At 37.1% G+C, this 24,528-nt stretch overlaps 1 protein-coding gene across 4 annotated transcripts in view; it reads right to left on the reverse strand.

Moving 5' to 3' along the window:
• Positions 1-24,528, reverse strand: part of INVS (inversin) — a 101,202-nt gene that overhangs the window by 30,806 nt on the left and 45,868 nt on the right. For 2 of the 4 annotated variants that reach the window (XM_066992685.1, XM_048079551.2), the window contains 5 exons: positions 23,866-24,033; positions 17,899-18,079; positions 9,772-9,881; positions 5,752-5,923; positions 816-971 (listed from right to left, as the gene is read on the reverse strand). In XM_066992685.1, the coding sequence (XP_066848786.1) occupies positions 816-971; positions 5,752-5,923; positions 9,772-9,881; positions 17,899-18,079; positions 23,866-24,033 (787 nt within the window). Of the gene's footprint in view, positions 1-815; positions 972-5,751; positions 5,924-9,771; positions 9,882-17,898; positions 18,080-20,815; positions 20,958-22,509; positions 22,551-23,865; positions 24,034-24,528 lie in introns of those variants that run through there. The other 2 variants (XM_013181159.3, XM_048079553.2) reach the window with 2 other exon arrangements.

The following is a 24,528-nucleotide window of genomic DNA, read 5'->3' on the forward strand; positions in this document are numbered from 1 at the left end:
GAAGAGCTTAACAGGAAGTTAAAGTGCAGTAGTTAACAAAGGAAACCAAACTTTTAAGAAAAGTCATTTGACAGAAAACTTGTAATTTGTTAGTCTGCATACTTCACCTGACAATAAATGGGTTACTATCTCCAGTAGGAGGGAGACTGCTTCTAGCCTACATCAAACTTTTCTGTGAGGTTAAAATGAAAGAATTTTGCTAAGATACCACTGTTTTTTCACCCTATTTTGTACAGTTCAGCAGAGCTTTTACAATTATCTAAAATTGTGTGCATTATTAAGTCTCATTTCTGTTTACAATTAAAATACTGTTTCTAAAATCCAATTATGGGAAAATATTAATGATTTGGGATTTTTGATAACTACTTTAATTAAAAATAAGCATTCATTTAAATAGTCAAAAAGTTTCCAAAGACAACTAAAAGTGATGTCTGACATAGAGGAAGCTTTATGCGGTCTTATTTATTGAAAGAAAAAATAAAAAGAAGAAAAAAACACCAAAACAATGACTTGTCAGGGGAAGACGTGGTTGAGAGACTAGAATGTACTTGAACAGGCTTGAACAAAAAAAAGCTGTGGAAAGAACTATCCCTGTTTTGAAAATTTAGATTTAACCTTCTAGCCCTTTCGCACATTGCTCTGAAAATTTCTTTTATTTACTAATACTGTTCCACAAAGCGTACTTACAGACAATACTTTCTTTAGAGGAGTAATTTTCTACCCCCATTCTTGCTCAGCAATGCTATTAATTCCACAGCCAGACATAAAGGAACATCAAAATTCTGAACAGGTTTGTAAATTTTTTAACAGCTGACCTTTAATGAGCGTTTGTATCACTTCTTTGTGTCCCATCTCACAGGCTCGGAAAAGTGGAGTGTGTTTCATGACATCCAAAGCATCCACCTGTGCATTATGTTCCAGCAGCAATTTCACTGTGCTGACATGGCCAGAAAGCGCAGCAGCGTGTAATGCTGAAAGAATAAAGCAGTAAGAAAAAGAAATCACCATACCATGAGCTTTGGAGGTTCGCAATTAGAACGCCCAAATTAAAAAATAACTTTGATTATTTTGGTGGAAAAAGCTGCTTTTCAACTGTAAGAAACTGAAGAATCGTAACAAGTGACAGGCAATCACGATCCATGTTTCCTTGTCATACAAGCAATAGAGCACAATAAGCAGAAAAGCTGTTAGCTCTGAAACATGTTTTTAACTTGCACAAATAGGAATTTTAACCTCAACAGCAGCAAAACTGGGTTATATTGATGACTGTGGAAGTTTACCAGCTTTTGCCTAAAAAATTAAGAGATCATATGATCTACTTCTGCCTCTGCTCCGTGGCATTTATTGCATTACCCCAATGGACATGAAATTGCCCATTTCCAAAGAAATAAAGCTTTAATTATTTCTTCAACGTCTTCTTGAAAGTGCCATTTTTCCTTTCAAACAAGCAAAGCTGTCTCAATTAGAACTAACTCCAGATAACATCCTAGCTGTTCATCCCCCTGCTTTTTTTTTCAGAATTACTTGGAGAAAATTTTACACAAAATTATGTAGAAAGTCATTACATCTCACACAGTATCTGCAACTCTTTGCTTCCTTTAGAAAAGAGAAAAAGATATTGGACAAACCAGATACTACATTTCCGCTCACCCTTACAGTTTATGAAGTTCAGTTGTATAAAAACTATGCTAATTAATTTTGCAGACTCCTACTCTTCGGCATTTTTGTCTTCTCATCTTTGAAAGTACGCCGATTTCACCGAATCCAAACCAACAAATAACACAGAGCTACATTAGCGGAGTAAGACCACAGAGGCAAAGACATGGTGTCTTATGACTGGAGTTCCTAACGCAGCATCCTGCTGGCACTGTCATCTGCAGCTGAGGAGAATGCTGAAATGCCAGTACCACCAGTTCAGGGTTCTTTCTGAAAGAAAGGCGAACTACAGATAGCAATGAGATTCCAAGCAAATGGAGGACATGTATCGGTGATTTCACTTACGAATTGATTTCAAAATGCTTTGGATTATTTCCTACAGTCAGCAATTGAATAAAATAATCTACATTTTCAAAGCTACGCTGCCTCACATCTAAATTATTTCATTGATAACAAAATACAAGTAATATAGAATGAAAATGCAAAAATGTGCAATTCATAAATCGCACATCATTTTGTGCTGTGCATTCTTATTTCCCTATGAAATTTCACAAATACTCGAACTTGGTGAGAATTCAATCTGCTCAAAGGAGCACGATGCGGGGCTGTAAACAGCGCCTACATGTTTCTACTTATTTAATGTTAAAACAGGCAGGGTCAGGATCCAGCAGAGGCATTACAGAGGCCCACCACAAAGGCCAGAGTCAGAAGGAATTGCTTCTTGAACCTTAGCCAGACTATCAAACTGCCAGGCTTTTTGTATTTGCCTGCCACTGTTTGCCACTGATGCTGCTTCAAGCAGCTTATGAAACAGTAGCCTGGCATAACCTGTTACACAGATGCTAAAACACGCGGATTGTTCATAATGACAGTGAAGCAAATCTCGCAGGATTGCACTGCCTTAAAACACAGATTCTCAAAATCAGTGGTAGGAACTGGAGTTGTGGTACAGACAAACGAGGCACTTCCTACAAGAAATGGGGTCACGGCCTGAGACAATACGAGTTGTGCTGCCTTAATAATGGAAATGCTGCTGTTAGGATGGTACTAATGTTCAAAAAAAAAAAAAAAAAAATGGACACGGGGGCATTCATCACATTCCTGAAAAATATCTCTAAGCAGCAAGATCTGCGCTAGCTAGGCGAGTGGGTGGCTATAAGTAGAAATTTGACAGGAATGAGATCCCTGCTGCTTCGTACAATTTGGATGGGCCCGGTTTTCATGTCCTGACCTCACCGTAAACTTTAGGTTCTGGTTTTTGTACTGCACTTCTTATGAAACCAAAGGCAGTAAAGCACTCAATCAGATGACACATGGGGTGTGTATAACAATACAATAGAAAAAGAGCTGCTGTGTCAGCTTGGCCGGTCCTTCCCCTCGATCACTCATTCTGACGCAGGCATCTCGTTTCGCACTTTGTGCTCAATATTTTCTTGTAAGCCAAATTTTCTGTGATGGAGTCACGGTGACTGAAGAGATTCCTCGGCCAGCTGCTCACAATAGGACCGTTGTTGAGCTGACAGACAGAGCTCTCACCATTGTACGCAGTGACGGCAGAGCTATAAAGCTGCCCCTGTAATGCTCCTGCAGCGCTGCTCTCCGAGAACAGTGAAATTCCTTTCCCTTGGTGTCATTCTCCTACACAATAAGGAGAGCCTTGCTGCTCTCTCGAAGCTCTGAGCTGAATGGAGAGCTTGCTCTTTTGAAGTAAATGCAGAAAGCTACGTTAACGCAGCAATATAACTGGGCTTAACCGGGTCTGGGCACAAAAGTCAGCAAAACACAAACTTGAACTCTCCTCAGCAACTGTATCCCAGGCACAGGGGCATGTACAATATTTTCTATTACTGCATGGTTTCCTGTTAGAATACAGCGCTACTTTGCCCTCGCCAAAACTTGGGGAGGATTCGGAATCTTCAGAAAAAAATCAGGTCTGCATTCAGAAGGTGATTTAGCCCTGGGCTTCCTTGGAGGTTTACAGCTCACTATAACAAAGTTCATGCTACCGCACATATTTGCACAATGGTGAAATTCAGATTGCTTGACAGCAAGCAAAGAATGGCACAGCTCTGAACTTTAAGACTATTAGTGGGCTCTGCACAACGGCAGTTTCAAGTAAATGGAAAATCCATTAATTTCCTTGGATTAAAAGCCCGACAACAAAATCAAGATTAGAAAGTGATTACCCATCACTGCTACAAAAGGTGTAAGACTCAAGGATAATACAACCAACCACCTGAGTTATTCAAGCATGAAATCCTCAACTGAGTAATTTCAGCAGCACGGTCTCTGACTAGTGTCTGCAAAGAGCAAGCCCCTTTATAAGGAGGTTTTGCACACAGCAACTACAACATTACTGCTCTTTAAGGTCCGAAATACTCTAAGGCATTTAAAAGGGACCTGTCACACAGGAACAGAACCAGGCAGGACTTCTAAAAGATGAAACAAAAATAAAACGGTAGAGTATGTAGTTTGTAAAGTCATCAGACACAAAGACTGAGATTTTAGATATTATCTGTCACCCTTTTTAAGACAAAAATTACAACCCATCATAACCTGAAAAGAGTGATCTTTGGTGTGCTAGTTTGTAAGGAAAGCAAGAATTCAGATTTTTAAATAGAACTTTAAAATAACTATATTTCACAGCGTAAAGACCAACCTAAAGCCAAAGGAAGTAAACATTTCAAATTGCAAGTAATATTCTTACTTGCTGTTTTTCAAATGCTGAACCATGCAACTCTGACATTGCACTTATTTACAATTTTATGTAATTCAATAATAGAAACCATAAGGGTGATCTGAAAAGAGCTGTTAAACTTGCTGTTTTTTTTTCTTGTTTAGGATACATTGTCACTGAAAGTTCTCTAAACCTAAGCATGCAGCTTGGTCTGGTTTGTGTGTGTGAAGCCAAGATAATGCCACCTGAGTACACTTTAAAACAAGGATGTTAACATTCATTTAAACAAATCTTACAGTGCACATTCTTGTTTGCTCTGATTGCACATCTATGATTTAGTTTTCTTTTTAGGAGAAACACTGTCCACACAGGAAAGCATCTTCCACTGTATTATTCACAAGCATGTGCTCTATCAGTGCGGCTAACATTTTAGTAGTTGTTATGCGTAAGTATACATTTCTGCACCTAACTTCTAAATTTGTGACCTGGATGTGACTGGTACAGGGCAGATCATGACTCCTCTCACACAGGTTACTCCTACAGACTGCTGCTACAAATTCATGCCCAATATACCCACACTCCTCTTTTTTGTTTTTTTCTATTCAGATGTCATCAGCACACTGTATGTCTCCACTACTTCTACTTTTATTTCCAACATTGTTGAAAATACATATCCCTCAACACCCATATCCCTGTCAGAACTGTTACTCTGTTGAATGTACTACATAGATACAATGTTTCTACCACATTTTTTTTTCCTTAAAAGAGATAAATTTACACTTGCTATTGGAAATTTGGAATTTCATGACTTGTGTGTTTGAATTCTGAAACACTGTGTTGTATACTTATCTTTTGCTTTGGGCTGACAATAGTGTGATAAACTTGGGCATTATCAAGTTTAACCTCTTGATTGGACAAAAGAAGTGCAATAGCTCTCTTTAGTACGCTATCTCTACACACAGCTATGTGTACTTAATGATTTCCATGATGATAGTTCAGCCTCTTCACTGGTTAGTTTGTTGTATATTGTTTCAAGGTTAACAATGACAAATAAATAGAGGTTTTTAACAGGCATTTTCAGGGAGAGCTTTTTATGTAATTACATTTCATTTTATTCTTCAATATATGGAATAGCTCTTCCTTTCCCATGATTAGAGATCTACTAAATAGCAACACAACAATACATATCCTCTTCTTGCTGTGTTTTAAATGAACTGGTTCAATCTGCACAGACACAATTTGTTTCCTTCCCACAATAAGGCAAAGACGTAACTCACATATGTAATTAAGCTAACACAGAAACATTTTGAGGATTAAGCAATGTATCTAGGAAAAGATTACTATAGATGCTAACATTATTTGGTGGAAATCACACTAACTGGAAACATCCAGCGGCTCTTTACTGAAAGGCATCTTACCTGTGCCAGCATACTTGTCTGTCATATTGATATCAATATCCAGTTTCAAATTCAGCATAGTCCTAATGACATCGTCACTGCCTTTCCCAGCTGCCCACATGAAGGACGTTCTTCCCTCAAGATCTGAGTCATCTTTTACAGAAGGATGTTTCAAAAATACTTCAACTGTTTCCTGAAAAGACATACTATTGAAATTAACATTAAAAGGAATCTGTAATAACAAGAAACTATTGTGTCTCATTTGGCTGTTTATGAAGCAAATCAAAGCTTCCTTTTTCCTTTTCATGTTTATATAGACTAATAGATCAACAGAAGCATTTTATTTTCTACTACGCCCTTTTGCTCTTCAACATTCATAGCCACATCTTTAACTGTGAGTTTAACACTGTCATTCATTTTATATTCTTTTCTTTTTAGTGTCAAATATCATGTGTTCATCATAAGGAAGTGAAAGACACTGCTATCATTGTGAAGAAAGCTATGGGAAATGGGAAAAATATTATTGGCTTATCACAATATTACTGCAATGTTAAGATGCTAAAATAATTCTCCTTCATTATACTTCTCTGCCATATTTTTTTTTTTTTTGCTTTAAACCTGAAAATGACTACACGTGCAAATACTTTAGCTTGCTTAACTCTCGAAGTCTGACTGTTCAAAAAAAACAAAAAACAAAACAAAACAGGACTTTAGGAGAAATATAGACACATTTCCTAATATTCAATTATATTACGTTACTAATTACTGAAATGTTGTAAGTAAAAAAAAAAATTAAGAAATTCTTTACATTTGTGTCCACTTGAGACTTTCCAATGTAAACGTCAGACTAAAATCTCTCTTTAAATTAAAGAGATTGATTTAAATAATTATTTCTTCAAATGCTGTGTTTGTGTTAAGCTCTCAGCAAACAAATCTACCTTCTTAACCTTCTGCTAAATTCTTAATAAGTCTCATAGTACAGTAAGGGTGAGGTAATCACTGCTGGAAGAAAAAGAATTGGGGGAAGGTTTTTCCTTTTCTATCTAATGGCTTACAAATGCTGTGTATCTAACAGTTAGTAAACACCTATTAATAGTCAGCGATGACTAAAATCTGAAAAAAGTGGGATTTATTATTTTATTAGATTTTTTTTTTAATTTTAGTGTTAGCACTATTTTATCCTTTCCTTCATGTGACCACAAAAAAGCTCCATCACTGCCCTGCGTAGGATGAGAATTTCTTGGCTATAATAAAGCCCTGGCTCAAATGCTTAAGCTAGAATCATGAAGGTGTTTAAGAGGCTAAGTCCAACTGATCAGTTGTTTTTTTTTAATTAGTATTTATAATTTCATCCCTCTAAAGAAGTAAGAAATTTCTCCTTTATGTTAATGTGATCTAAGATCTTAACATCTTTGTGAATTTGGGTCCATATCTGAACTACCAGTTTACTGTAAAAAGGTCCAGCCAGAAATAATGAGGAATGTAAGCATTAAGCCTTCCACACAAAACAGCATGGGTTTATAGCTTTGTGTACTCACATTGACCACCGCTACACCTCAGATACAATCGGCGACTCATTAGGCTAACAACTCAGCACCCTACCAGAACTCTGCACTGCTTGATATCCTGCAAAGTGAAAACCTGTAAGAAGGCTGGACCTTTTCAATACTAAGGCACACATTCTACAAGCATAAATAAGTAATATTATTTTTCCATTAAGTTTTAGCAAATCAACCTTTCTTTTAACTATGCTTTTTTTTCCTAGAATTTTTAATGGGAAAAAGTGGAAGAAAATCCCATACTGTTGTAAGAGTTATTTTCCAAACTGAAGATATCACAGCTTGAAAACCAAAATGGAATGAGATTAGAACAGGACTGTCAAGAAATCAGAAAATAAAAATATTAAATCATTTTAATTCTACATGTATTTTGTCATGAAAAACCACGTGTTTTATCTCTGTTAAAAATGTGGAGAAAACAGAATAAAAAACAACGAAGCTGAAAAACAACAGTAAAGGAGGGAAGTAAACTTGGATCCTTTCATCCTGTGCTATCAAGAAACTGAGAATTACTAAATATTCAAAAAATGGGTATCCATATTTCACTTACTGGTAAATCTACACAAGTATGTGAAAGTGAAATATCTTGGATATCTCCATAAAAATAATAAAAATAGAATTTACTCCTGCATTGTGCATACTAAGGTCAATGCTATTAGAATACCTGCCTTCACACATGAAATTCAGAAACTAAAAAAAAGATGTCAGTTTGGATCTTTTGTGGGATACAAAGGACATGTAACCCTTGGGCAGCCTATTTGGGTGGTTATGTTGGGAATTTTTTCTTCTTATTGCTATTTCTTCTATAATAATTGGGGATAAGTTAGTCTAAAGAATAAATGCTTCACCTAAATTAATTGCCAGCTAAGTCTCTTCAGTCTCAAAAAAAAAAAAGGACAAAAAGGTCATAGAGTGAGTACATAACCTGAGGAAAAACAATAAAGAACAAGATATTGAATTCAGTAAAACTGACAGCAACCAAAATATTTACAATAAACAGAAAAGATCAAACTTTCTTCTTCTTGTTACAGACAAAGAAACATTTTAATGGAGAAACAGACCATGCCTGTCCAAACTTTGGCAGTGTGAACAGAAGAATAATGTGGTTCTCAAACCATAAATATATGGATGCTACTGCCAAAACAAACAGGGATGTGTCTCCACTCAGTTGTTTGACCATGTATATGGAATGCAGTGGTGGGAATTACTCTAGGATTTTTATGTAATAGGAAAAAAAAAAAAAAGAGAGAGAGAGAAGCTCCAGACAATTGAGGCATGCATCAACATTGGTGCTTGGATCGCATCATCAGCCAGCAGAGGCTTGTATATCTGTGTGAGCCTCTCCTGTTTCATTCGTCATGTAAGACAGGAAACAGTAAATTCATTGTAAGTATACAAGATTACAAAAGAATGTCCGATTCTATCACCTATTCTGCTTCCCCATAAAACCCAAAATATGTCATAGTTTGGCTGGCTGGCAGGATCAAAAGGCAGTAACATAATGAAAATGTCTCACACAGCTAAATCAAGCTCCGAGAAATAAAGCCAGTATGAAAAATTATTTTGTAGGAATGTATCAATACAGAAAAGGAAAAAAAATAAAAGCATACAGGGATAATCACTATTTTGTAAATAAAAACATTCTATCTTTGCCGTAGATCTTTCCCTGTTTAAGAGTCTGATTCAGACTAGAGAGAGAGGCTTTTACAGCATAAATATTTTAGGTATGTGAGTCAGACCCAAACTGTACATACCACATCATAAATGGACAATAGTCAGCACCACTAAAACATTGTGAAAATGCATGAATTACAAATGAGATGGGCTCCAATGAAAGTCTAAATTAAAAAAATAAAACAAACCAACATAACTCTATGTTTTTACTTAGACCACCTTCAAAAAGAAGAAAAAAAAGCCACGTTGGTTTCACAAGGAAACAGAGGCCTGACAGCTGTGGTATTAATATACATTGGTCAGCTGCCTCTTGCAGTAGTTCTTCTGAAAACCATTCAAGACACAAAGATACTAAAAATTTATTTGTTTTATGAAAAACAACATGTTGGTGGCAAGAAAGACGAAATTAGTACCCCTGTTAAGAAAACGGTGCAATATGAACTATATAACTACATTAATTAGGCACTAGATGACCCTTTATGTAATGGGATTTTGCTGAAATCAGCCTTAAAAAGCAAAAGCACTGTAAAATAGTCGGTGTCATTCTACTTTCCATTGAAGTACCGAGGTGAGTATCGTGTACTCTGATGCAAACATATAAATCAAAGGGCCTTTGCTAATAAAGCAAATTTTTAGATTTATTTTTAATAATTTGAAATTAAACATGTTCATATAATTACTAGGAAAACTCTGAATTAAGCTTGTGCTGACACTGTTTATGATTTCAAAAACAACTCAAATGCTTTGTTACACTGTAAATATTTCAGCAAAATACACTTACTTTACACTTAGGGTATGTACTACTTACAGCAAAGTTGCTCTGTGCCGCATAATGTAGAGGAGTTGCACCTTGGCTATCGGATGGGATAGTTCCAAACTTATTTCTTTCTAATAAGAGATGGACAATCTGAGCATGACCTGAGAAAAATGTAATAAAAACATGCATTTATCAAACTCTTAAGTTAAACACTTCCCTATTAAAAAATCAGAAGAAAACGAACAGACTTCAATAAATACTGTTTGTGTTGTAGCCACAATGGTCTAAACACTAAGAGAGAATCATAAGACTTGATAATTGCACTGTTAAACCCGGCATACACCTTATTCCCAATAGTATTCCAGTTCCATATTCTGTACCCTCATTTCTGAGGGGCACCTACAATTCAGAATGATGAATGACTAGGAATGTGTTCCAAGAAAGATTTTATACTTTTTCAAAAGACAGCATTAGAGCACTTCTTTAAACAAAGAAACCAGCATTATCTGGTCAGAAAAGTGCAATATTAATATTATAATGAATGAGGTGAATATGTCCAGAAAAAGCTTCTGATGATTCAGCTGAGATGCTGTATTTGACTGACAGCCAGTCAGAAGCAGAAAAGTCAGCACAGACTAATAATGATGTTCATTTGTCCATCATCCAAGCGTGTATTCTTTATTCAGGTTCTATTCATACAAAATTTCAAGTAAAAGTGTACAGCAGAATCTGGAACACAGTCTACTACTACCAGTTGCTATATCTGCAAAAACCACCAAGCTGACACACACAGCTCCTTCCACTAAAACATTTGAATGTCTTCAGATTAAAATCACAGAACTGGGGAGGATGGGTAAACTTTATATCCAACTCACAGACAGGAAAACAAAGACCCAATACAGTGTATTACCATTAAAATCAACTGATCCTCTCATATGCTTTCTTCCGCAGGCATATTTAGCTCACAGAATATCTTAATAATTTAATATTTTAAAGAAGATACTGTAAGGCAAAAAATAAATAAAAATCCTTTGACTTTACAAGTGTAATCTCCCAGTATCTTGTGTGAGGGCAAAACAGTCTATTCTGCATTATGTTCCTTTTGCACAATTGACATAAATTGTTAGAATAAATGAAGAAAAAAATAGGTCAACTAGCAGTAGACTACTTAATGAAAACAATAATGGTACGAAAATGTAGCTTTGTAACAGATGTAGTATGTAGCTTTTCAAAACCTAAGAGGTGAAGGACTAGACAAGCTTTCTTTTGCAGAATAGCACTTTCAGACCTTGTATGTATAGAAGGATCAGAAATGAGAGAAGATGGTCAGCTTGTGTCAAAAAGGATGAATAGTCATTTGGGATTTTTTTTTCTTTTTTCCTGAAGGACATGGAACCAATAGCTTTAGGGTGTACAGGAAATTTTTTCTTTCCTTTCAGCAATGAAGACAAGACTGGAACCACAACGCCACACACTCTGTCTCTTCCTACCAAAAAAACACTATAGAGAAGAGAATTAATGTTGCTATGTTCTTCCCATCTCAGGACTATTAAACAGGTGCACTGAAAGAAGCTGGTTCAGAGTGCAATCCCAGCAGAAAAAACACAGGAGTACAGAAACTGGAAAAAAGTTGTCCAAACTTTGAGTACACAAATAGAAAAAGAGCAACTGAACTCTAATCAGGACAGGAGGTCTACCTAAATCATCTATGAGAAGAAAGACTTGAGGGGGGTTGAAAAAAAGAGTTGTACTTGGTGAAACAGTAAATAAACTGATGCAAAGATGGATCTTACTAGAACATCGATAGTTAGATTTTCCCAGGTAAACACTGAAACTCCATTCTCGAGGTCAAGAACTGTCATTTCTGCAATTCTTTTACTTAGAAGAGATGCAACTTGGGTGAGACTTTCACGTACCTTCACAAAATAAGAAATACCAGGAGCAACAATACCATGAGGTACAGTCACACGCAACCCAGCAACCCATCACCTTTAACAGAATATCTGCGCTGCATTCCCGCAATACTAAACGTCTCCTACTACTAAGACCATTTAATAACATCATAGACTCGTTGAGATCTATATACAACATGTGGTATGTAACTTTAAAAAGAACCCTAAAAATTAATCATGAGTTACCAGTAAGAAGTTCCTCATGGGCATATGCCACTTAGAGACCTCATCAAGTTCGCAAACACTCTGGTGGTCTTGGCACACCTTCCCCCTTTATCCCACATTGATAAGACACTCCATTTTTCCAGCAGACAAAATTCTCTCTTTAAACACAATCGATTTCAAAACATGATAAATATTGCGTCTTGGACAGAAACAAGTGGTAATGACTGTTTCTTTGGGGGACTGACCTGAGGACACTTAAAATGTTTCACAGTTTCTCTGTGGAAATTCAATAAATATACTAACTTGAATGCAAATGCAAATTTGAGAACTTAAAAACAAGCAATCAAGCAAACATAAACAAACTACATGTATATTGTCACTGGAGTTGCAATAACTCGTTCCACCGAGCAACTTGATTCTTTCATTGGCATTTTTTGTCAGTAGTGTCCCAAAGGATCACGAGGATGAAGTCTGTTAAAAGGGGAGTGAGAATGTTGGAAGATTCTTTCTTTTTATCAAGCACTCAACTGATTTTTTTCTTTCTCCACTGAGCAGAATGGAAACGAGGAGGTCAATTTTCAAACTTGTATTGTTTTTGTGCCTGTCTTTTTATGAGGCTCATTTTCCTGTATTTAGACTATTTATATTTAATCAGATTTTTAGCTATTTTGCAAAGATTCAGTTTTGTAACCTGTAAAACCAAAGAGCACAGAATTCACATATGTAACATCACAATTTACAGAGCATCTGAGTCTCAGGAAAGTAATGTGAACAGAAATAAACTTTCCCTGAGTAATCAGCAACAGCATAAAATAGAGAAAAAAACTAACTGATCATGTTTTGGGGGAGGAGCTGGAGTAATTTTTGCCATTATTTTTTGCCTCTGCAACAATATTTCCTTTACTCTCTTGTGAGGGCCACCTCATTCAGCGCCTCTTAAAGAGGACACTAGTAGAATTGAGCAAGATTTCCTGCTAAGTCAAGTCAAACTTGATCTTTTTTCTATTTTTCATAATAACAAAGCAGCATAACTTGGAAGAAAAATAATAATAGAGACAATGATATGAGCCTGAGGACCGTCTGGATACGTAACTGTTTTGCAGAAACAGACCTGGGGTCCTGGTGGACAAGCTGAACAGCAATGAGCACTACTGACTGGCAAAGGACAACCACAACTGGGCTGTATTAACGAGAGCATAGCCAACGTGTTGAGGTAAGTTGATTCTTCCCCTCTACTGAGTACTTGTGAGACTGGATCTGGAGGACTTTGCACAGTTTTTGGCCTACCAGTACAAGAAAGACATTGACAAATGGGACTGAGTCCAGCGGAGGACCACCGAGATAGTTAAGAGGTTGGATGGTATAACAGATGAAGGGACGCCAAGAGAGCTAGGTCAGTTCACCATTAAGAAGAAAAGACTGAGGAGAGATCTCATTCCTACAGCTGTCTAAAGGGAGAACATAGAAAAGATGGAGCAGGCTTTTCTCAAAGGTACACAGTGATAGGGCAAGAGGCAATGAATACAAGCTGCAACAAGGGAAATCCCAGTTTGAGTACTGGGGAAATCTATTTCACCATGGAAGTGGTCAAATATTAGAACAAATGCCCAGAAAGACTGTAGAATCTCCATGTCTGGAGATCCGAAAACTCAACTGAACCAAGGCCCTAAGGAACCTCAACTAATCGGGCCTGCTGTGAGCAGGGGCTTTCACTGGATGACTTGCTTGTGTGCTGCAAACTGAAGTAGGTAACAGATAAACCACACAGTAGAAGCTAGTCTATGCTTCCAGATTGTCTAGGAACTTCAGAGTGTCTGCTTCTGAGGGGGAAAGAGAGATTCTAGAAGCTTCTTGCAAGCTCCAGCACTGTCTAAGGACCCATCAGCTATTCAAGGAGTGCTCTGACACTTTGCCAGTTGGACTCTGACCCATCAGACTTCAGATGACTCTTGACTAGTGGGTGTAAAGCACCCATTCAACTAATATTAGGGAGAGACCTCTATAGCAGCCAGGCCTAGGCTTCGGCTCTGAGAAGCAGTAGTTTCCACAGCAATGTGCACAGACGGGTGAGCAGGTAGGGCTGGAAGTTCTGCTGATGGCCATGTACAAGTGCTCCACAATGCTGGTCATGGTCTCCAGAACCAATCACAATTACTACCCCTGGCACACAGTGGACTCAACCCTAACAGAGTTCCAGAGAGAGAATGTCTTGGCCTGCAGGGAGAGTCCACTCCTTCTGGCTAAGGCTGGGGCAGCAGAAGATGGCATCCTTGTCTGCAGATGGAATTCAGTTGAGAATCTGTGTCACCACATTAAGGAGTTCTGGGAGGAAGAGAGCGGTACTGTTCTCTCCACACCAACCAGAGGACCAGCACAGATAGATGGGCTAATCATGAACAAGCAAAAATTGGCTAGGGAAGTGACATTCAGCAGTAGTCTTAGTTGTAGTGACCATAAAGTTGTGAAGTTCAAGATCCTGAGGGAAACGAGGAAAGATGGTAGTGCATTACATATCCTGGACTTCAGGCAAGCAGATTTTAGTTTGTGTGGGAAAACTGGTAGCTGGGAAGCCATGGAGGCAGCTGTGAAGAGAAAAGAAGCTCACAAACATTGTTAAGTATTTAAGGACAGCTTCCTCCATGCTCTAGAATAGTACATCCCAATATTTAAGAAAACAAATAGACACACTAGAAGACTATTTGGCTAGACACACTAGAAGACTTGGCTAAGCATGGAAGCTGTGACAGAAATCAGATGCAAAAAGGCTATACAGGAGGTGGAAGTAGTGACAGGCTACTAAGAAGAAGCTTATAAACATCACTTGGGCACATAGGGATGGTGTCAGGAAAGACAAAATTCAAATGGAGCTGAGACTGGCAAGGGATATCCCAGCCAATGAGCTGAGCTTCTGCCTCTACACTGACAGTAAGAGGCTGAGCAAGGAAAATGTGGGCCTGTTGTGAATGGTGTGGGTGATTTAGTGAGAGCAGACACAGATGAGGTGGAGGTACTCAAGGCTTTCTTGTCCTCAGTCTTCCCCAAGAAGGCTCCCAGGACTCTCTGCTTAGAGAATGGATCAAGAAGGTCATACCTCACCAATCAGATTGCCTTTGATGATAAAAGAACTGGATCTGTGAAAGGAGGGAGATCAGCAGATGTTACTTACCTCGACTTTAGCAACACATTTTACAGTATCTCCCACAGTACTTGTGCATCCAAGTCAGGGCATTACAATCTGGGAGCATGGATCACCAGGTGGGTATAATGCTGGTTGGATGGAGCTCAGAGGACAGCAATTAATGGGTTGTACTATGCCTGAACACCTACAACAACAAACTATCTCAAGGATCTTTCCCATGATCCATCCCACTGAACACCTTTATCAGTAACCTGGAGCAGGTGACCGACTACAATCTTAGAAAGCTTGCAGATGACACCAAACTGCAAGCATCGGTTGATATATTCAAGGGCAAGGCTGCCATCCAGAGATAACATGACAGGCTGAAGGGCTGGGCCAACAGAAACCTTGTGAAATTCAGCAAGGACAGATGTAAAGCCCTGCACTTTGCATCAGGTAAGCAACACTGCAGAAAAGGACCTGGCAGACAGCAAGCTGGGTGTGAGCAAGCAGCATTGTCCTAGTAGCAAAGAAAGGTAACAGTATTCTGGGTTACATTCACAGGAGCACACCCAGAAGCAAGAGATTATCCCTGCTTACTTAGCACTTGTTACAACATACCTACAAAACTGGATCAATTTTTGAGCTTTCCAGTACAAGAAATATGCTTGTAAACTGGAGTGGGTTCACCAGAGGGCCAACGAGATGGTAAAGGGGCTGGAACAATATTATTCTGCCTGTAATTCCATAGTCAATACACACATTAGACATCAGCATTTCAAAGTGCAACAGAAATTGTCTTTGAGTAACTGAATCATACTGCAAAGAAGGAAAACAATCCCCCAAATCAAGGACTCGGTAAGGTGAATGAACATACAGCCTCAGCAAGAATCAGTAGATAGTCAAAAGCCATTGTAACTTTAATATCCTTAGAATTTTTACAGAAACTGATGAGCTTATCCACTGATTCTTTTACCGATCAAGATTTTTAATGCCTCATTGGAGGAGGAGAAGCTGAAATGAAGCCAGAATGATAAGTCATTAGGCTCAAGAAATGGGTTATTTGATGTTGACAAATCATAGTCTGACAAGTCTTTTAAGCATTTTGCCACGAGAAAGCCAGTGAACAAAAGATCTTCACAGTCACTCCCCAACTCATTACAAAGTACTGTAAAGGATTCTACTATTTAAAGGTCTTGTTTTTATAAAATTAATCACATGGATGATTAATCCTGCAGCACTCTGTGTGCTTCTGGCTTCAACTTTGCTGCAATAGCTTGTCTATGAATGATACAGTGAATGAATATCACATGCGATGCTAGCTCTGCAACTTCACCCTGGAATTCATTTTTTTTTAATTCCAGTTAAAGAAGCCACCCGGTCACTGGTTCCACAGTTTTTCCATAGACTCTGCTTTTATCAAGTCATTTAATGTTGAGAATATATCTTCTCTTGTACATCTTCCCTCTTAGTGGCTCACGAAGTAGTTTTTTGTCTACTTCATTATTGAAGAATAAGCTAGCAAATACCTAAAGCTGAGACAGTTAGAAATATCTGTAATTTCATTCGGTTGTACCACAAACCTCCCACACTGCATAATTTGCTCTAGTATCTGTTTCTGCAGATCTTCAGCAATGTTTTCTATACTTCTTCCAACAGTATTTGCTGACAAAGGAATGCACTTCAGTTTGTTGCCATATTGTTTTCCACACACTATTTTACCCATTTTTGCCACCGCAGGCAGAACAAGTGTTTCCCCAATGGTATGCAGCTTTTTGTTTTTCGCTATTAAGCAACAAACAGCAAAAGAGGTTGCCAAAGATTTATCATTTAGTTTAGTGAAACTTTGTAAAGCACTGGATTGTTTATCACATGACTTGAAACACTGTTGAAAAAAATGTAGAGGTTTGTCTTCATGTTCTTGATGCTTAGCTTTTTAATGTCTTGATGGCTTCGTACAACCATTAGTTAATTTCTCAAGGCACCTAGGGCAAGGTTCGTTGTTAACTATAGCAGATGTCAGTCCATATTTCAAATAGTCTTATTGATAACTGGTAATTTTTTTGACAACATATTGTCAGATTTAATTAGATTGTCATTGTTTTTACCTCAAAAAGTGGCTGATGGAGAGTCCCAGGAATAAAAGAAGCATCAACTCTGCCACTTTCTTTACGTTTGCTTGTATTGGCATTATCAGTATTACCCACAGTTACTTTGCAGGTATCTTTTAAAGTCACTTGTTTATTTTATGAGTGGTAGTTCAGTAAAAACTAGATAATATAACCTGTAAAACTACTTAACTGGGTACATGCAAACTGCAATGCATCACAATATGCTGAAAGCAAATGAACAAGGGAAGACACAACGATCACCCCTCTGCATTGTGGAGTGCCAACACTTCTCTCAGGGCATCTTGCAAGTTGTACATGACTATCTGACATACAGACTGAGTAAGGGTGCCAGTGTCAATTCATACAAAAATTAGTAACGTTTATTTTTTTTTTCAGATAAAAAATAAATATAAATAGAAGTTCTGATATTTTTTTCATGCACCTCAGTGCAGTGTCTTAGGTACAGTCTGGGGTGTATACATACCTCTTTGGAGGCCCTGCTCTAGAGTACCATTTTTTTTTCAGTCCCAGTTTCTTAACATAAGTTTTTTACCTATGAACACTCAAGAACATCTCACACACTCTAATTGTTACTATGAATATATATAGCCTGTTGAGAAAATGCATTTTACAGTGCTTTGGAGAATCTGGAGCTAAAGAAAACCAACATTCTACACACAAACTTCTAATACTGGTCTAGCAGAAACTGAATATTATTGTTCTAAGAGATTAGTTAGCATAATGCAATGCCTTAATTAAATAAAAAACAGATATAAAGATTAAACACCATAATCAATTAATAACTGAACAACTTCAGCATTGTCCATTTTACCAAGTAAGGCTGCCCAGTGAAGAGGAGTTCGAAACAAGTTGTCATAAGATGTCACATTGCAGCCTTCGTAGGAGGTCAGAACATCAACAACTGCCACATTTCCATCAGCAACAGCAAAATGAAGGGGAGTTCGTCCTTCATAGTCTTGCCAGTTAAGCAGAGATTCCGTAGGTGCAGCTTCCTTTAAAAAAATACAAAATTCAAAAAATACTTAAGACAAAGAGAAGAACTCAACAGATATTTTGAGTCTTACAATAGATATCTTCTACAGAGTCATCCTTGTTCAGTAGAATATAGCTCTCCAACCATTAATTTTTATATTTTTTTATAGCACAAGCTATTTTCAAGTATTTCTTCTGGAATTTTATTTAAATATATATTTAATTATTGTTCAAGATCTGATTTTCAGTACATGCCTTGTGGTATTGTCAATCTGTGCAAGTGACTCCTTACACAGATACATAAAAGATGATCCTTGGGCTCTTACGAAAATAACTGGATCTTCTTACTTGATTTTTAAAGTTGAGATATTTTGAAATATTCTACATATTTTTCTCCTAGGACAGCCCCCTTTTTTCACAAGTTAATCTTACAGCTTTCGTTATTATTACATTTCTAGTATTTTAAAACTACATGACTATCCACCAGAGATGTCAAAGTCTCTAGCTAACAGGATAGAAATAAGGGATAGTACTTCTAATGAATGTATCTACTTGTAATGACCTTAATTTTGAACATGCAAAATCTTTAAAAGTATCGTGATCAGTCATATGATAATATAACGTAGGAATTAATAGATACAACTTGAAGCGTCATCACATTTTCTTTAAAAATATGCTAGATTACTTTCATGTAAGGCCTGCAGGTATATAGTTTCATATTACGATGATTTCTTCTCATCAACTTTTTTCTAAACAGATTGCTCTTCCTGACTTTCTTTCTGAGGCAAATAACAGGTACAAATGAACACCATTTTAGCACTGCAGAGTTCCACAATTGAAGAACATGATAAAGCCCCATGAAATATTAGCTGTAAAACTCGTTTTCCAAGAAAAAGAAAAAAAGAAGAAAAAAAAAGAGGTAGCTCTAAAAACAACAGTAAACCAAACAATAGAAATTCAGGATGCAGGACACCAAGCATCTAGAGCAGAAGTAATATGTCAAAACAAGAGATTAAATAAACTATAGGGAGCAAGTCTGCTGTTTTATCTGCAGTGATTCAAAACAACTCACTGAAGTCATGTGAATTCTGTGCAAAAGAGAAAAGGAACATAGTCCTGAGATTTTTAAACCATAATGACTTCCAACAGTAGAGTGGGTCTCAAACCATGATAACCAAGAAAAATGATCATCCTGAAAATACTGTGCCACACCATGCCCCACAATATGCTTATGAAACAGGAGGGAGAGACTGTGATCAGTGCAGCTTGTTAATGAAGCAAAGCGAGTTCTTGATCCTTTTCTCATTAAATTAATTGCAACTTTTCCTACATTACTTTATGAAGTACACAAACATGTTAAAAAATCACTTGTATTCGCATTATTTGAAATGCAGTATTACATAGAAAATTAACACCTAACACTGAGAACGATAAATCAAGTGGCAAAAAGTCAGGATATGGTTTCTACCCCAATATTAATCTACCAAGTCTATGCCTTCTATATGTTCTATTTATTATATTAACTCCAAATGTATTTATTGTTTAAAGTTAGTTACATTTCTCAAATGCAATCTGGCTACATTAACACTGCAGTAGTAACCTACTTTACAATGCCCTGATTCTTTGTATCTTGCTGTCTTACTTTCAGAAAATGTCAACTTCCTAATATTTGATTAGTTTTTGTGAAGTTAAACATTTACTAACTTTCTACACTCCATGTAGCCACTATTCATGTTCCCTATTTTACATATCTAAAAAAATTGGATGCCTTTTTTTAAATCAGTAACATTAGCCGTGTTTTGGGAGGCAAAAAAAATTACATACTTGAAACATATTGTAGTTCATTACCACATCTAGCCACTAGCACAATAACAGATTTTCTATTAAAAACATAAGAAGTTGATAAATGTGAATCTCTAACTAAAAAGAAAATCAAAGTTAAAGTTGTTACATGCACAAACCACAGTAATCCAAGCATGAATGCCACTATTCTAATAAGCATTCAAAAGCATTTATCTGAGCCATTACAGTGAAAAGTGAAGTCTTATGCTCTTCCCTAGCTGTAATACTGCTCAAGAGAAAACTGTTACTATGCTTATTTCCTTTCTATTCAAACTGCTCAGCAGGGGGAGTATAGAGCCCGCTGCAGGAAAATCAGAAGCAGTCTTTGAGAATCACTTAAGAATGACTAAAAATGAATGAAGACATGCACAGTTCTAACTGCACCAGAGGAAAACCTGTTTGAACAAAACGGGGAAAAAAAAGAAAAAAAAAAAAACTTTTTCTTTACCTATAATTTATTGATGTAAATTAGAAAGCTAATTTTTGAACCTTCCAAAGCACAAGGACATATTAAAATACATGACTCCTAAAACTCCTGGCTAAAAGCCACAGGTGTTCCACAGAACATACCCCTGTAATCCACAGCATCACTTTTCCAAAATGATAAGAAATCTTTTATTGACAGAGTCACTATTTACATTCTAGTCTAAAAGTACCTATGCTTTTTGACCTTTTTGTCCACTTGAACAAAAATTTTGTAGGCCTCTTTGTGCTCACATTCAAGAGCATAATTTCTTTGCGTTATAAGTGCTTTATCTGTAAAACTAGCCATAATTAAACTGTCACGTTACATTAATATCTTAAGCACAATACACAGAAGAAACTGAAGCTACACATTCTTTCTGCAGCAATTAGAACAATGGAATGTAGGCAACAAAGGAAAGTGTTGTATAAATAAATGTCACGTCTCTTACCATGAAGAATAAACAAAGAGAAGAGATATAAAACAGAGACAGAGTACTAAGCAGTTGCTTCCACCATATTAATGGAACCTTATTCTGTTCTTTTCTCCTTAAATCTTCCCAACGTTTTTCATGTAACCAAGCACTGCTGAATCTGGAAAGGTGGAAAAGGAAGTTGACCATGAGAGGATCTCCAGATTACGGTTTCTCCCTACTTTGCATGTTTACGTCCTAAAAATGTCATTGCTTCCATTTTCACTGTACGTCATGGGTTTCGATAATAGATGTAACCAATTGCGTATAACTGCCACCAGTGCAAACTGAACTTACTTTTTCAGCATTCAGTTCAGCTCTTTTCATTATTGCTTAGTTTTACTATCCCAATGGTCTAAGTACTGTACAAATATGAAACAGAACGACAATCCTTACTAGGAATTTAAAAACAGGAGACAACAAATGGGTGCATACAGATGGCAGAGCACAGAAAAATCAAGACAGTATTTTTCAGTATCATAGACTGTGGCCTCAATAAAACCATCAGCTTAACTTTTGTTAAGGTTTTGTAAAGCAGCACTAGGCAATTCTGGGTAGGACACTGGAGAAAAGTATTTTTCTGTGGAATTCTTCCACAATGTTAAAGATAACATTACAGAAACAACAGCAATGCTATTTTTTGTAACTTAGTCAACAGACTAAGACTGCCAATGCAGATTGACCAGCAGCAGACATCAATATCCAACTGCTATCTGAGCAACAGCACAGAGCTTACAGCACTCTATGATGAAAGCAAAGACAGCTAGTTTGTGTTGGATGTGACAGAAAACGGAGAGCACCAGTAACATTGTCATAGGCCTTTTGCACTACTATCACTACAAGACTGTACTAATGAATTTAGAAATGCCATTACGTAAGTTAAGACACAAGACGACAGAAATTTTAACTGTATGTGTGTGTACATTAGAAACATGCAGGAAGAATTTGAAAGAGTACAGAGTTAACCTGGATGTGAAGACTGGGGGAGGAATGAGAACCCAAGGTAAAGCTTGGGCAATAGATCTGGAGCTGGGTAATATGATGAAAAATGACTGAGAAAGTTGGGGAGGATTGTGAGCTCTGATTTAGCTGTGTTGACTTAACACTGCTACATAGATATCTATAAAGATAAGTAGGAAAACCACATCAGTTTGGAGAGATGACAAGATCATACTAAAGGATTAGACTTGAAGGCCCCACCAAAAAAAAGGTATTTATACTTAACACCAAATTCAATCTACAGATAGATTATCTAGTAACAATGCTTCTGAATCATCAACTTTCACAGCATATCCTGTAAGCTAAATTACTATTTCATTTTAACTTGTAATATGCTACTCCCATCGATAAGCTTATATAGGTGGAATATAAAGAATTCAGTTGATGCACAAAAAAAGACTAGAGAGAAACAAGAATATGCTCTTTTAGCTGTCTGAAGGGGAAAGAAATAAACAACAACAAAAAAAAAAACACTTTACCATGGTCAGGATTCTCAATTACCTAAAGAAAATCTCTGAGAACACCTAGAGAAAGATGATAAATATTTTTGAACTTTTGTAGTGTGCCTGGCTGGGATGCAGCTAACTTTCTTCCTAGTGGTAGGTATGGTGCTAGGCTTTGTGTTAGTGACTGAAATACCATTGACAACACACCAGCGTACGGCTATTACTTACCAGTGCTTGCACAATGACAAGGCTTTCTCTTTCATACTCTGCCCTGCCCTGCTCACTGTCTCCTCCCAATAAGGAGGCTGGGGGTGAGCAAGAGGCTGGGAGGGGACACAGCCAGCACAGCTGACCCCAATTCCTTACCGTATAACATCATGCTCAGCAATAAAGGCTCAGGGAAAGAAGAAGGAAGGGGAGATTTCATGGTTACATCATTTGTCTTCCCAAGCAACTGTTAAGCATGCTGAAGACCTACTTTCTAGGATGTGGCTGACTTCTGCCTGCTGATGGGAAACAGTGAATAAATCCCTTTTTTGGCTTTGCTTGAGCATGTAGCTTTTGTTTTTCCTACTAAACTGGCATCCTCTTCAACCATGAGTTGTCTTGCCTTCCTCCCCACCTCACAGGAGGGGAGTGAGCAAGTGGTTGTGTGGTTGTTTTGCTGTTGGCTGGGGCCAATCCACTGCAACTTCTAAAAACATTTATCTTGACTATCTAAAGTTTGGAAAAGTCTAAATTTTAATCCAGCAGTCCATATCTGCTTTTTAGCAGATTTAAACAGACATAGAAGTCATTATAGTTAGCTTACAACCAACACGTGTCTAGTTCTGAAACTCATTTGAAAGACAGAGTTACAGGGAGACTGTTGTAATATGAGAGGAAAATTTAACTGAGACTTCTCTATCCTTCCATGTTAGTGAAACTCAGGGATTTTACAAAGAACAAAAATTGAGGTGGAAATCAAGCTAAGGACATGATTTTAATGTACTTATTATGGCAGTGTAGAAAATGAAACTAGAAAATCTGCCATCAAGGAAAAATTATTTAATCTGTACAGAAGAAATATTTGGAAAGTCTCTCAATAAACTGATCAAGGGCTGACTGATGAATGATCAACTGTTTCCTAGAGTTCTGACACAACAGACAAGATACGATATTTCAGCACAATTAACTAGCAATAAACTTTCAAATAATGAAGACAAGACACGGAACAGAGAATTCACTGTGCAAGATGTAACTGAGATGAGTAATATGACTTGGACATTTTAACCAGGAGAGCTGGCAATCCCTTCCTCCCTCCCTCCCCCACAAAATGAATAGTTAAACGCATCAAGCTAATTAAAAGAATATACATAAACCATGATTTAGAGCAAAGATATTCACCTACAGAACTAAGAAGAAACTCCCATCAATATAGCAAACATATCTAAGATGACTTCTTAACAAATTATCGATAATAGAACAAGCAAATGATTCAATTTTCAAAGAGCCAATGGTCTCGAATGAAAAATTTCAAGAAAGCAAAAATGTTTTTATCACATTAAGTAATGAATATCAAAAAGACATAATAGATTTTCTTACCAGAATACATTTCACTGTGTGAATCGCACTAGGGTCTTTGTTGTTAGCTGCCCAGTGAAGCGGGATTTTTCCTTCAATATCAGGGATCCCAATATTTGAATCATGTTTTATGAGAAGTTTCACATGCTCTGGGTTATTGTAGTAGGCACTCCAATGCAATGCAGTTTGCTGGAACACAATATTCACAAGTTTTACAAGCATGGTGAAAAATAAATACAAGATGAATATTAAAGTTTGTTAGAACATGAAATATGATTTAATTATATTTTCACAGAATGAAAGAGTATTTGAGGTTGAAAGGGCTAAAAGAAAATGTCATTATCACTACAATATCGTTTGTGCAGCCTGATGATTTGTTTTACCAATGATTAACAAATATTACTGAAGTACAGTTACTCACAACCCAAAGAACGGATGTTCTAAAGTTACACTTTTGGGGGATGTTGCAGATTCACTGCAGTCACAGAAGTGCTTCAGGTAGGTAATACTGCTTAGAACAACACTGTTCGCTCCGTATAAATCCTAAAATTCTTTAAGTTCTTGTGCATAACATGAATAAACCATAAACCTGCCCCAGTTAGAATACTGAATATACCTTAGAATATACCTTAGAATTCTGAGCTGAGCTCAATTCGAAAACATCTGGAAACCAGAGATGGAGGG

The sequence above is a fragment of the Anser cygnoides genome, chromosome 2, assembly GCF_040182565.1.
Source record: "Anser cygnoides isolate HZ-2024a breed goose chromosome 2, Taihu_goose_T2T_genome, whole genome shotgun sequence".
Taxonomy (NCBI): Eukaryota; Metazoa; Chordata; class Aves; order Anseriformes; family Anatidae; genus Anser; species Anser cygnoides.